The sequence below is a fragment of the Myotis brandtii genome, unplaced genomic scaffold (genome assembly GCF_000412655.1).
Source record: "Myotis brandtii unplaced genomic scaffold, ASM41265v1 scaffold133, whole genome shotgun sequence".
Classification (NCBI taxonomy): Eukaryota; Metazoa; Chordata; class Mammalia; order Chiroptera; family Vespertilionidae; genus Myotis; species Myotis brandtii.
In genome coordinates, this window is record NW_005354718.1 from 3,837,753 (window position 1) to 3,851,620 (window position 13,868).

The 13,868-nt window shown below is 39.4% G+C and overlaps 1 protein-coding gene across 6 annotated transcripts in view; it reads right to left on the minus strand.

Annotated features, from left to right (window-relative positions):
- Positions 1–13,868, minus strand: part of UBR1 (ubiquitin protein ligase E3 component n-recognin 1) — a 160,521-nt gene that overhangs the window by 96,951 nt on the left and 49,702 nt on the right. For all 6 annotated transcript variants that reach the window (XR_001360937.1, XM_014534847.1, XM_005860317.2 and 3 more), the window contains 6 exons: positions 13,276–13,404; positions 7,504–7,684; positions 4,984–5,045; positions 4,585–4,695; positions 3,795–3,860; positions 3,438–3,539 (listed from right to left, as the gene is read on the minus strand). Coding sequence is in view for 5 of the 6 variants with exons in the window: in XM_014534847.1 (XP_014390333.1) it covers positions 3,438–3,539; positions 3,795–3,860; positions 4,585–4,695; positions 4,984–5,045; positions 7,504–7,684; positions 13,276–13,404 (651 nt within the window). In the remaining variant the exon portion in view is untranslated. The remainder of the gene's footprint in view (positions 1–3,437; positions 3,540–3,794; positions 3,861–4,584; positions 4,696–4,983; positions 5,046–7,503; positions 7,685–13,275; positions 13,405–13,868) is intronic.

Sequence of the window (13,868 nt, forward strand, 5' to 3'; positions counted from 1 at the left end):
TCCTCCGTCACTGAAGCAAGCAAGCCTCATGTTCGCTTCCAGCTGCCTGGCTGCCGGCCGCCATCTTGGCTGGCAGTTAATTTGCATATCGCCCTGATTAGCCAATGCGAAGGGTAGCGGAGGTATGGCTAATTACCATGTTTCTCTTTTATTAGATAGGATAGGATATTTTTCATTTCATCAACAAAAATTGTGGAAATTTATTTTCTGTTTAAGTACCTACTTACACTCAATTTGGCCTCTGGGCTCACAAAGAATTGCAGTTATTGTTAAAATAAAAAGGAACCAATTACTATTTCACCAAGTTTAGCTTAATTTATATGTAATTTAAGTCTGCTATTTTGTGGTATCATTTTTGAAATTCATATTTATTCGCCACACACAGGTTTTCTTTTTTTTTCATTATTGTTATTGTTTTTCATTTTCAAAGGTAGCTCACATTTTGAGGTTGTTTGACAGCTTGTTTTTGGTGGGTGCTAAATAATGTGCAGTGTGGTGTTAAAAGGTAATTCAGGCCCTAGCCGGTTTGGCTCAGTGGATAGAGCGTCGGCCTGGGGACTCAAGGGTCCCAGGTTCGATTCCGGTCAAGGGCATGTACCTTGGTTGCGGGCACATCCCCAGTGGGGGGTGTGCAGGAGGCAGCTGGTCGATGTTTCTCTCTCATCGATGTTTCTAACTCTCTTTCCCTCTCCCTTCCTCTCTGTAAAAAAATCAATAAAATATATTTTTAAAAAAAAAGGTAATTCAGATCATCTAAATATATGCTTCAATAAACACAATTTAGAAAGGCCAAAAATTTTTTTTAAATGCTACTACAGATGTACTGCTAGAGAAATCTTAAATCAAAGTAACTTTTCTGAAAGCAATTTGACAATATACATGAGGAATCTTAAGAAAAAACATCCACTAGCCCTGACCAGATAGCTCAGCTAGTTACAACATCGTCCCAAAATGCCAAGGTATGGATTTGATCTACAGTCAGGGCACATATAAGAATCAACCAATGGCCCAGCCAGTGTGGCTCAGTGGTTGAGTGTCAACCTATGAACCAGGAGATGGTGGTTGGATTCCTGGTCAGGGCATATGCCCAGGTTGCAGGCTTGATCCCCAGTAAGGGGTGTGGAGGAGGAGGGCCAATCAATGATTCTCTCTCAATATTGATGTTTCTCTCTCTCTCCCTGTCTCTTCCTCTCTGAAATCAATAAAAACATATTTAGGAAAAAAAAATCAACTAATGAATGCATAAATAAGTGGAATAACAAACGGACATCTATCTGTCTGTCTTTCACTTACTCTCCCTTCCTCTCTTTCTAAAATTAATAAAGAAAAATTTTTAAATATATTTTTATTGATTTTAGAGAGGAAGGGATAGAGAGAGAGATAGAAAAGAAACATCAATGATGATAGAGAACCTTTGATTGGATGCCTCCTGCACGCCTCACATTGGGGATTTAGCCTGCAACCCAGGCATATGCCCTTGACTGGAATCGAACCTGGGACACTTCAGTCCACAGGCCGATGCTCTATCAACTAAGCAAACTGGCCAGCGCAATAAAAAAAAAATAAATAAATAAAAAGCACATTGTTTTTGTCCAGCAAATCTACTTCAAATAATTTATCTTAAGCCCTAGCTGGTTTGACTCAGTGGATAGAACATCAGTTTGTGGACCAAAGGGTCCCAGGTTCGATTCCGGTCAAGGGCATGTACCTTGGTTGGAGGCTTCTCCCCAGCCTAGGCTCTGGTCAGGGTACATGCAGGAGGCAACCAATCGATGTGTTTCTCTCACATTGATGTTTCTCTCTGTCTTTCCCTCTCTCTCCCACTCTCTCTAAAAATCAATGGAAAAATATCTTCGGGTGAGGACTAAAAAAATAATCTATATCTATATATATAAAAGCCTAAGCGATTGAACACCCAAACAACTGGTCAACTGGTCACTATGACACGCACTGGCCACTAGGGGGCAGATACTCAACGCAGGAGCTGCCCTCTGGTGGTCAGTGCGCTCCTATGGCCAACCTCCCATGGCCAGCCAAGCTCGAACTGTCTCTCCCTCAGCTGGCCATCCCTCTCTCCCCCACCCCCAATCAGCCCTGATCAGTCCCGATCGCTAGCCAGGCTGAGGGACCCCACCCATGCACGAATTCGTGCACCGGGCCTCTAGTAATAATAATAGTTAGGCAAGTGTTTAAACCTTGAGGTAGAGAGATGTTATAAGACTAAAAACCTAAAAAAAACCTCTTCAGCAATAAGGAACTAAAATAGCAATTTTGAACCTTTTTCATCTCATAGCACACATAAAAGAATTACTAATATTCTGTGGTACAATAAAAAAATATATTTTTTGCCTATCTGACAAAAAATTAGGTATAATTTTGTAGGATTTAAAAAAATAATAATAAATAGTAGTAATTATCTATTTTTTTGCTCCAAAATGAATGAAAAAAAAAAATCAGGTACCTATAGTTGTATATAAGGATTTCTGGTACCAAGAATTAACCAATCACATGCAACCTTATTATGCGACATGACCAATAATATGCAACTCTATTATATGACCTATATATTTATGGTTCAAGACAGGACATTTACACCAGATGGCTATTGTTGTGTTGGCTGTTGTCATTTTTTTATTTGACAAAGTAAGGGAAAAGAAGTCAGTGTCCCTGACAAAATAGTCAGGTCAGGTATTACATGTTTTAAAAATTCTTGCAGCACACCGGTTGAAAATCGCTGGACTAAAGTATAATGCATTCATATGCCACCATTAAAAATGATGATGTAAAAAAATGATATAGTTGTATATTTATTTAGTAAAAAGAAAAGGCCCATTGCAATATTTTATTAAGTACAGAAAGCAAGTTACAAAATAGCACATACAAAATGATCCAATTTTTGTTTTAAAAACAAACAAGACACCAAAACTTTAAAAGTGATCAATTTGCCCTAACCGGTTTGGCTCAGTGTATAGAGCGTCGGCCTGCGGACTAAAGGGTCCCGGGTTCGATTCCAGTCATGTACCTTGGTTGCGGGCACATCCCCAGTAGGGGTTGTGCAGGAGGCAGCTGATCGATCGATATTTCTCTCTCACCGATGTTTCTAACTCTCTATTCCTCTCCCTTCCTCTCTGTAAAAAAATCAATAAAATATATTTTTTAAAAAAGTGATCAATTCTAGGATGTAGTGTTTCATGTGATTTTTTTCTTCATTTAAAAAAATCTATATGTTCTAATTTTTGCAGAGTAAAAAGAGTATATGTGAATATATATGTAAGAGTATATGTATGTATCTGTAGATATATATATATATATGCACGTTACCTGTATGTGTGATTTTTGCAGATACAGATAAAAAATATCAATACTAAATATGATTAAAATAGTTAACAATAACATTTTATTTGGAATTATTTCACATCTCAGTTTCTGTTGCTTACCTGGTCATTTGTAGATATGGTCTTTTTAAAAGCATCAGCAAGTTCATACCTCTGAAGTATCAGTAATAAGAACTTGTTGGGATCCATTAAAGATGCACCAATCTGTGAAAGACACAGAGCATCACAGTTTGTGTGTATTAAATCAGAAACATTTTGCCTCCAATAGTACTGTCAGAAAAACTATAAAATAAGTCTGTAGAAGAAAATGTAGTAGTCCCTTTTACTTCTATGATGTCATATTTTAACAGTGAGAAAAATTTAAGTAACTTAAAAAATAATTACAATATCTTCTCTTATTACTAAGAATCTAAGAAAGAAGGTTAAGACATAAATACCAGAAGTAATTCAAATAGGTACCTGAAGCATGATGATATCTTTATCATACATTTCTTCTCTGCACTTAACATCCTGGTAATAAAACACCTATAAAATAAAAGGTAGAATAGAAGCTACAAGAATTATTTTATCTCAAACAGAATTCTCAACAAAAACTATTCTTAAAACTTTCTCTAAACTAGCAACTCCAAGAACTCCTTAGTGGCAAAACACTAAATTGTAAATCTACAAAACATTTTAAGGGACATGTGAGGATAAGGTGAGAAAATGTGGTATGAAAATATTTCAGAGTTTAAAAATGCTTTATATTAGTTAGTACTCTTGACATGTATAGTTAAAAATTTTATTTTTCTTAAATTTAAAATACCCACTTCAATAAAAGTAAATCAATACAATCAATCATAACACCATTTTTCTCCCAAGTGTGGTATATTTACAATTTCTAGTTCCCCAACTTTTAGGAAATGCACTTCTCTTTATTTGCTCTAAAACAGAAGGAAAAATTATAAGGTGGCCTTCAATTAAGACAGGTTGTAGGAAGGCTACTGGTCCCCAAGCAAGGTAATCTTTAGAAAAGACCTATGTTAATGGGCAGGTTTCTGGTGGTACTACTGGCTGTCACCTAATCTAGCCACTCAATAGGATAAAAGTAGAAATGTCTACATGGTCACTAGAACTTTCATTTCTGACTATACAAGAACACAGAAAGCAAATACTCAGCAAAATTCAGGGACACAAGGTAAACTGATATGTTTTTTTTAAATTAGAAAATGAACACATTCATAAATGTGAATAATTGGCCTTACCATACCTGGCTAATGAGAGAGAGCCCATTTCTTCGCCACATCTCAGCAACAACCTGGGCAACTAATACCAGACAACGCAAAGGAAATTCTACTAGTGCCTCTACTTGAAAGTCCTCCTGAAACAGAGTGAGGTCAATTTCATTATTTCTCAGAAGGCTTGGATGTGTCTCACAGTTATGGCAATATATATATATTCTTCAGTATTCTTATCAGTAAAATAAAAGGGCTTGAATTAGATGACTAAATCCCTATGATTCAGATTTCAATGTACTACATATAGATTTAAAATTACTAAATGAGAATTATTCATGTGGGTTTCAAAATATTATATTTCTTCCCACTCATCCACCAAAAGATACTTAAAATAGGATATAAGCCAGTCAACACTTCATATAGGCACTTACAAAAGGCACAAATTCATGCAGTCTTGCAACACCGCCCAGCCTGCTTAAACGCACATGAAGACCTAATGGTTAAAAAATAAAAGGAGAAAAATTAAAAAGTAATAAATCCAATTAAGTTTGATTCTTAATCAACTCATCAAATTTGTGAAATTTAAAAATACCATTTATTGAGTTTAAAAACGACACCTCAAAATATAAACTTTTGATTTCTAATTTTGAAAGTATTACTAATATATTTAAGTTCCTACACTGTGTAAGGTATGCTTATACATTATATAAAAATAATATGTTGTTTATAAAGACATGCTTATTTTTCACTTAACCAAGCATCAAAAGAAACAACTTAGATCTAAGTCTTTTTTTATAAAAATAGAAGTGACATAAAATGACATGTCCATTACACAACATACCAAAAATAATTAAAAGTGGGTCAACGACCTAAACTCAGGAGTTAAAATTATAAAACTCTTAGAAGAAAACATAGATAAAAGGCTCCAAGACATTGGATTCGGCAATAATTTCTTAACTATGACACCAAAAGCACAGGTAACCAAAAGAAAAATAAATTATAGACTATATCAAAATTAAAACCTTTTGTGCATCAAAGGACACTATCAACATAGTGAAAAGGCAACCCATAGAATGGGAGAAAATATTTGCAAATTATGCATCTAATAAGCAGTTAACATACAGAATATATATAAGAACTCCAACAACCCAAAAACAAAAGATCTGATTAATGCCTGGCTGGTGTGGTTCAGTGGTTGAGCATCAACCCATGAACCAGGTGGTCACGGTTGGACTCCAGGTTGGGGCACATGCCTGGTTTGTGGGCTCAATCCCTATAGGGGGTGTGCAGGAGGCAGCTGATCAATGATTCTCTCATATCATTGTTGTTTCTGTCTCTCTCTCTCCCTCTACCTTCCTCTCTCTGAAGTCAATAAAAACATATTTTTTTAAAATGACTTGAATAGACATTTCTCCAAAGATATACACATGGCCAATAAGCATAGAAAAAGATACCCAGTATCACAAATCACTAGAGAAATGCAAATCAAAGCCACAATGAGATATCATTTCACAATCACTAGGATGGCTATTAAAAAAAACACAAAAAGAAAATAAGTGTTGATGAGGATATGGAGAAGCTGGAATCCTTGTGCATTGCTCATCCTATATAATAAAAGGGTCACATGCAAATCGACTGAATGGCGGAATGACCATCACTATGACGCGCACTGACCACCAGGGGGCAGACACTCAATGCAGAAGCTGTCCCCTGGTAGTCAGTGTGCTCCCACAGGGGGAGCGCTGCTTAGCCAGAAGCCCTGAGCCAGGCTCCCCAAGGGCTCCGGGACTGCAAGAGAGCGCAGGCCAGGCCGAGGGACCCCCCCAAGTGCATGAATTTCGTGCATTAGGCTTCTAGTAGGAATATAAAATGATGTAGCTGCCATGAAAAACAGTATGGCAATTCCTCAAAAAAATTAAAGAGGAGAATTACCTTAAAATCCAACAATTCTACTTACAGGTATATATCCCAAAAAATTGAAAACAGGACTCAAAGAGATATTTGTACACTCATGTTCATACCAACAGTATTCACAATAGCCAAAAGGTGGAAACAACATGAAGCATCCATTGATGAATAGATAAACAAAATGTGACATATACATATTATAGAATATTACTCAGCTTCAGAAAGGAAGAAAATTCTGATACATGCTACCACATAGATAAACTTTGAGGACATTATGCTAAGTGCAATAAGTCAGTTATAAAAGGAGATATGTATGATTGCACTCATATGAGGTACCTATAATAATAAAGTTACAGAGACAGAAAGTAGAATAGTGGCTGCCAGTAAATGCAGGGAGTGGGAAATGAGGAGTTAAGTTGAATGGGTACAGAATTTGAGTTTGGGAAGATGAAAAATATTCTGGAGATGGATATTGGTGATGCTGCACAAAACAATGTTCTTAATGCCACAGAACTAAACAGTTAAAATGGTAAATTTTATGTTATGTATATTTTAGCACAGTTAAAATATATACACTTCTATAAAGTTTAAAACAACAACAACAACAACCCTGACAGGGCTAGTTTACATGGAAATGCAAATCAAAGAATGAATAAAGAAAATCTATGATCTTTCTTTTGGTGGTGAAAGAAACAGTGACACCAACAACACTTGTGCAATTTGGCAGAAAAGAGATTAAAAACCAGCAACAAGATTTTACTATATTGAGATTTGGGCGGGAGATGAGTTATCAAGTTAGTCTTTAAGTGTGATGTGTACTGTAAGATCCATTTGTTGACCAAGATGACAAAAGGCCTAGGAAAACAAGCATCCTTAGATGTTTAGTGACAGCTCTTTGAAGGACAGTGACAGGTCTTAATTGCAGTATCTAATCTGAGTATGCCTATACATACTTAGCATAGAACAAAAATAGATATGATTCTAGTACTCTGAATACCTAGGAAACATAGCTAATAGAAACAAAGCAAAAAACTAACACTCACCAGCAAGAGTCCTAGAGAGTGGAAGATGTATGCTTACGAGATCTTCAGATACTCTGTAGGACTTAGTTTCCAAAGTGTGACCACACAATTGTACTACTGTCTTGCTACTAGACATAAAACTTGTACTACACCTCATCACAGCTTTGTGACATTCTTTATAAGCCACTAGTAAGAGTTCTTCCTAGAAGAAAAATACAAATAAAATGACAAATGATCTACTTTACCACATTATTCAATAAATATTTGCTAAGTACAAGCACAGAATTGTTCTATGTATTACTAGGGCTACCTCCACAGGATCTGTAGACCAGTAGGAAATATAAGACAGAGAGAGGCACATGCCCATACACACACACACACACACACACACACACACACACACACAATGTGAAAAACTGTACTAGTAAGTACCATGTAAATGATAGAAACTATTCCACTAAGAGGGGGGAAAAGCATCACAAACAACTGGGAAGACATATTGTGAAAGCAATTTTTGAGTGGGGTCTAAAGAATAAGCAGAATATAAATATGGAGATGAGAAAATGATGGCATTGTAAGCAGAGATACAGAATAAGCAAAGAGAAATAACGGAGAATACACCTCCTGTTCAGGCAATAGAAAGGAATAAAAACTAGAAAAATCCAAGGTTTTGTGGATAGAATTAATGAGCAATTAAAGTGGAAATATGCCTTGGCATTGGCATGTGAATACATTGATGGTATCTGAAGTATAATAATATAGACAACTCACTGCTTCAAGAATTAATGGGTGTCAATAGAGTAGAGAGTAATGTTAGGAACCAACCACCCAGTAGGAAGATTACTACAAAGTCTACGTGTAAGGTGATAAAGGGTCTCAACTAGAGTGGGAGTAGTCAGGGCAAAAAAAGAACCCAAAATAAATGTTAGGATTATCACTTCTTTGTTGTTGTTAATCCTTAACCGACTATATTTTTCCATTGATTTTTAGAGAGTGGAAGGGAGGGAGAGAGACAAAGAGAGAGAAACATCGATGTGAGAGACACATTGATTGGTTGCTTCCTGCACATGTCCCAAAAGGCCACTTTTTAAGATAGTGCTTCTCAAACTGATTTTATCTTCAAAAAGGAATACTATTATCAAATAAATTTTGGGACTATCCCTCTTAGAAATTAGCACATTAATTAAAGAGTTTGAGAAGTTCAGGCCCTGGCTGGGTAGCTCAGTTGGTTAGAGCATCATCCCAATAAACCAAGATTGTGGGTCTAATCCAGCCATGGGCAAACTACGGCCCGTGGGCCGGATCCGGCCCGTTTGAAATGAATAAAACTAAAAAAAAAAAAGGACCGTACCCTTTTATGTAATGATGTTTACTTTGAATTTATATTAGTTCACACAAACACTCCATCCATGCTTTTGTTCCGGCCCTCTGGTCCAGTTTAAGAACCCATTGTGGCCCTTGAGTCAAAAAGTTTGCCCACCCCTGGACTGGTGAGGGCACATACAAGAATCAATCAATGATCCTGGCCGGTATGACTCAGTCGGTTGGGCATTATCCTGGCACCAGGAAGTTTGATTTTCAGTCAAGGGCACATGCCAGGGTTGCAGGCTCAATCCCCAGTAAGGGGTGTGCAGGAGGCAGCAGATTTATGTTGTACTCCCACATGGATGTTCTCTCTCTCTCTTCCTCTTTCTAAAAATCAATATTCTTTTTAAAAAATCAACCAATGAATGCATAAATAAGTGGAACAACAAATAGATCTCTTTCTCTCTCTTTAAAATCAATAAATTTAAAAAAAAGTTTTAAAAGTTCAGTGGCTTAAAAGTTCCTGTTTGAATTTGTTCAACCTAGCATTTCCCAATCTTATGTGAGCACAGAGCTTTTTTTCTTTAAATATAATTTTTAAAAAAATATATTTTTTATAGATTTCAGAGAGGAAGGGAGAGGGAGAGAAGACAGAAACATCAAGGATGAGAGAGAATCATTGATTGGCTGCCTCCTGCACGCCCCTTACTGGGGATCGAGCCCACAACCTGGGCATGTGCCCTTGGACGGAATCAAACCCAGGACCCTTCAGTCTGAAGCCCAACACTTTATCCACTAAGCCAAACCAGCTAGGGCGCACAGAACTTTTTATACCATCAAAAATATCTGTTAACAATTTAACACAGAGAATGCAGTAGCTCTTGAGATTTCCCATATGGATGAATGTATGAATCATAGTGTCATTAATGGAACAAGAGCAGTCAAGAAGAGAACATGCAAGTAGTAAGTAGACGGAAATGACAAATCAATTTATTATATTCTTTTTTCTTTTAAATGATTTCAGAAAGGACGGGAGAGGGAGAGAGAGATAGAAACATCAATGATGAGAGAGAATCATTGGCTGCCTCCTGCACACCCCCCACTGGGGATCGAGCCCTCAACCCAGGTACATGCCCTTGACCGTAATCAAACCTGCGACCCTTCAGTCCACAGGCCGATGCTCTATCCACTGAGCCAAGCTGGCCAGGGCTCAATTTATTATATTCTGAATTTGAAATAAGTGTAAGATATAAGCAGGAATGTCTAACACACAAACAGAAATGATATTATAGCTTGAAAGAGTCATTTATATGAAGTTTTAATTGTGGTGGTAGAAATAAAAAGAGTCTATTGGGAAAGGTCTCATTTAAATGGGCAGTCAATAGAAATATTGGATAATGTAGATTTGTGAAAATTAGAGGGAAAGAACGTTTCAAAAAGGTTAAGGTACTCAACAGGAAACGATGCTATAGACATTTTAAGGAAGATGGGGCCTTAGAGAAAACCTCTGAATTTGGTTACTTAAAAAGATCCTTTGAAATTTTTTCAAAAAGCAATTCCTGTCATTTGGTAAGGGCAGAAGCCACACTCTAAAGAGCAACAATCTATACTAATAAAAGCCTAGGTGGTCCTTGTGCCCTCACGTGATGCCCTCATATCATCACAAGATGGCCACCCTCACATCATCACAAGATGGCCACCACAAGATGGCCGGCAGGGAGGGCAGTTGGGGGCGAACAGGCCAGCAGAGGAGGGCAGTTGGGGGTGATTGGGGCGGCAGGGGAGGGCAGTTGGGGGGGACCAGGCCAGCAGGGGAGGGCAGTTAGGGGCAACCAGGCCAGCAGGGAAAGGCAGTTAGGGGCGACCAGACCAGCAGGGGAGGGCAGTTGGGGGCCGGCAGGAGAGGGCAGTTGGGGGGGATTGGGCCAACAGGGGAGCAGTTAGGCATCAATCAGGCCAGCAGGGGAGCAGTTAGGCATCAATCAGGCCAGCAGGGGAGCAGTTAGGCATCAATCAGGCCAGCAGGGGAGCAGTTAGGCATCAATCAGGCCAGCAGGGGAGCAGTTAGGCATCAATCAGGCCAGCAGGGGAGCAGTTAGGCATCAATCAGGCCAGCAGGGGAGCAGTTAGGCATCAATCAGGCCAGCAGGGGAGCAGTTAGGCATCAATCAGGCCAGCAGGGGAGCAGTTAGGCATCAATCAGGCCAGCAGGGGAGCAGTTAGGCATCAATCAGGCCAGCAGGGGAGCAGTTAGGCATCAATCAGGCCAGCAGGGGAGCAGTTAGGCATCAATCAGGCCAGCAGGGGAGCAGTTAGGCATCAATCAGGCCAGCAGGGGAGCAGTTAGGCATCAATCAGGCCAGCAGGGGAGCAGTTAGGCATCAATCAGGCCAGCAGGGGAGCAGTTAGGCATCAATCAGGCCAGCAGGGGAGCAGTTAGGCATCAATCAGGCCAGCAGGGGAGCAGTTAGGCATCAATCAGGCCAGCAGGGGAGCAGTTAGGGGGCGATCAGGTTGGCAGGTAGAAGCGGTTAGGGGTAATCAGGCAGGCAGGCAGGCAAGTGGTTAGGAGCCAGCAGTCCCAGATTGTGAGAGGAATGTCCGACTACCAGGAGGGATCGGGCCTAAACCAGCAGTCAGACATCCCCCGAGGTGTCCCAGATTGGAGAGGGTGCAGGCCTGGCTGAGGGACACCCCCACCCCGTGCACGAATTTTGTGCACCGGGCCTCTAGTCTATACTAATAAAAGCCTATGTGGTCATCACGCCCTCACGCCATGATGCCCTCACACCGTAATAATCCACCATCAGGAGGCTGTGCATGCCACGGGTGCACGCGGGTGGGCGGGGCTGCCTGCATGGTGAGGCACTCGCAGGTGGACAGTGACTTGATGCTGCGTGCACGTTGTGCAGGCGGGTCCCAGCTGCTCCGCGTGGTGACGCTGGGGGGGTCCCGGCAGCTCCACACGGAGCTGTGGAGGCAGGTCCCGGCAGTTCCACATGGCGCAGAGGCGGAACTCCTGGCTCCGGCCTACCTCTTTGGGGCAATCCATTGAGGAGCCCCGGATAGGTGGGCGGGGCCTACCTCTTTGGGGAGACTGATCTCGGGGCTCCCGCACTATGAGAGAGCACAGGCAAGGCTGGGGAATCCCCCTCCCGAGTGCACGAATTTCCTGCACCGGGCCTCTACTAGTAGACATAAATGACTTCAGAAGGCTTGACAGATGTCAAGATAAACAACAGACATTTTGACCTCATCTCCAAGAATTATGCATGCCCTTTATAAAACTGAGAGGAGCCAAAAATATGTTCTGTGACTAGTTGCTGAACAATATTTCCTGTCTTTGTTCTATAAAGCTACTGTGCTGGCCCTAGCCAGTTTGGCCCAGTAGATAGAGTATCAGCCTGTGGATTGAAGGATCCCGGGTTTGATTCCGGTCAAGGGCACATGCTTGGGTTAGACTCGATCCCCAGTGGGGGGCATGCAGGAGGCAGCTGATTAATGATTCTCTCCATTATTGATGTTTCTGTCTCTCTCTCCTTCTCCCTTCCTCCCCAAAATCAATAAAAATATATATTTTTTAAAAAGCTGTTGTGCTGGATTAAGGTCTTTTGTGTCTATCACTAACTGCTGGTGGTGGAGTAGAAAAGGAAAAAAGAGAGCAAGAATATAGTTTACAGAGGTAGCAAAGACAAGTAAGGGAACTTTTATCCTTGTTGTTTTTAAGGATATGTGTTTACAGGCAGATGAATGGAAGAGTGGGAAATACCAGAGGAGACAACCAAGGAATCAAACTCCAGAAAGAACTAATATAGGTTGGGACAAAGAGCCTTGGTAGAGACATTAGTTTTAGAAAGAGATGAAAAGAAAGAGACCAATAGTTAAGATACAAACTTAGGTGGTAAATAGACTGTGGTGAGAGATAGAAACTGAAGAAAATGAAAGAATTTGACTCAGATGTCAATTTTCTCAGAACAGAAATAAGTAAGCTCTTACTTCCAAAACAGAATCTGTGGTAGGGTTATGATCTAAAAGAGGGTTATGGTCTAAAATTATTACTTAAGGAAATATATTAGTCCTATATTTTGAAATTAATTTTCTTACTGGTTTAACACATGTAATAAAGCACTTAATTGAATGAATAGCCATCCTTCTTCATTGTTGGAATATTTAAAAGTCTGTGTTATGTGGTCCCAATTTCCATATTATTTATATTCATGTCCAAGGAAATAAATACATACATAAATAAATGTATGTTGTATTTTTTAGAAAACTTACTATTTCTAAGGTAAATGAAACTACCATGGAGAACACTTTCTAATTAAGTGTGAAAAACTGAATTTTCTTCATAAATGTTAATAAGACAATCAAATATATAAGAAACTACTTAAATAAACTTTACATCAAGGAAGTTGCAATATAAAACTAAACTATAATAAGCACTAGAGCACTTAAAAAGACACTGCTCCTACTAACAATTTTACTTACATCACAAGCACACCACTCTTGGAACATGAGTAAAATATTCTTCAATTGCATCTGTATGGCAATGGCAGCCTCCCAGTCAGGATCCACTTCTATATGTTGTCCAACCTGTCTTCTAATTTCTTCCATTCCCTGCAAAAAAAAAAAAAGTGATTAACATATATATATATGTGTGTGTGTGCATGTATATATAGATAGATATATGCCCTCTTTTTCACTCCTCTACTAGCAAAATATAGAATTATCCGGATTTATATTCATATACTAGTATGCGTAGCTTTTTGTTGTTGTTGTTGTTAATCCTCACCTGAGAATATCTTTACCATTGACTTACAGAGATAGTGAAAGGGAGGGTGGGTGAGGGAGGAGGAAGAGAGAGAGAGAAACACTGATGTGAGAAAGACACACGGGGCCCTTGACCAGGAACTGAGCCTGCAACCTTTTGGTGGGCAGGCTGATGCTCTAAACCAGTGGTTCTCAACCTTCCTAATGCCGCGACCCTTTACTACAGTTCCTCATGTTGTGGTGAGGACCCCCAACCATAAAATTATTTTCGTTGCTACTTCATAACTGTAATTTTGCTACTGTTATGAATC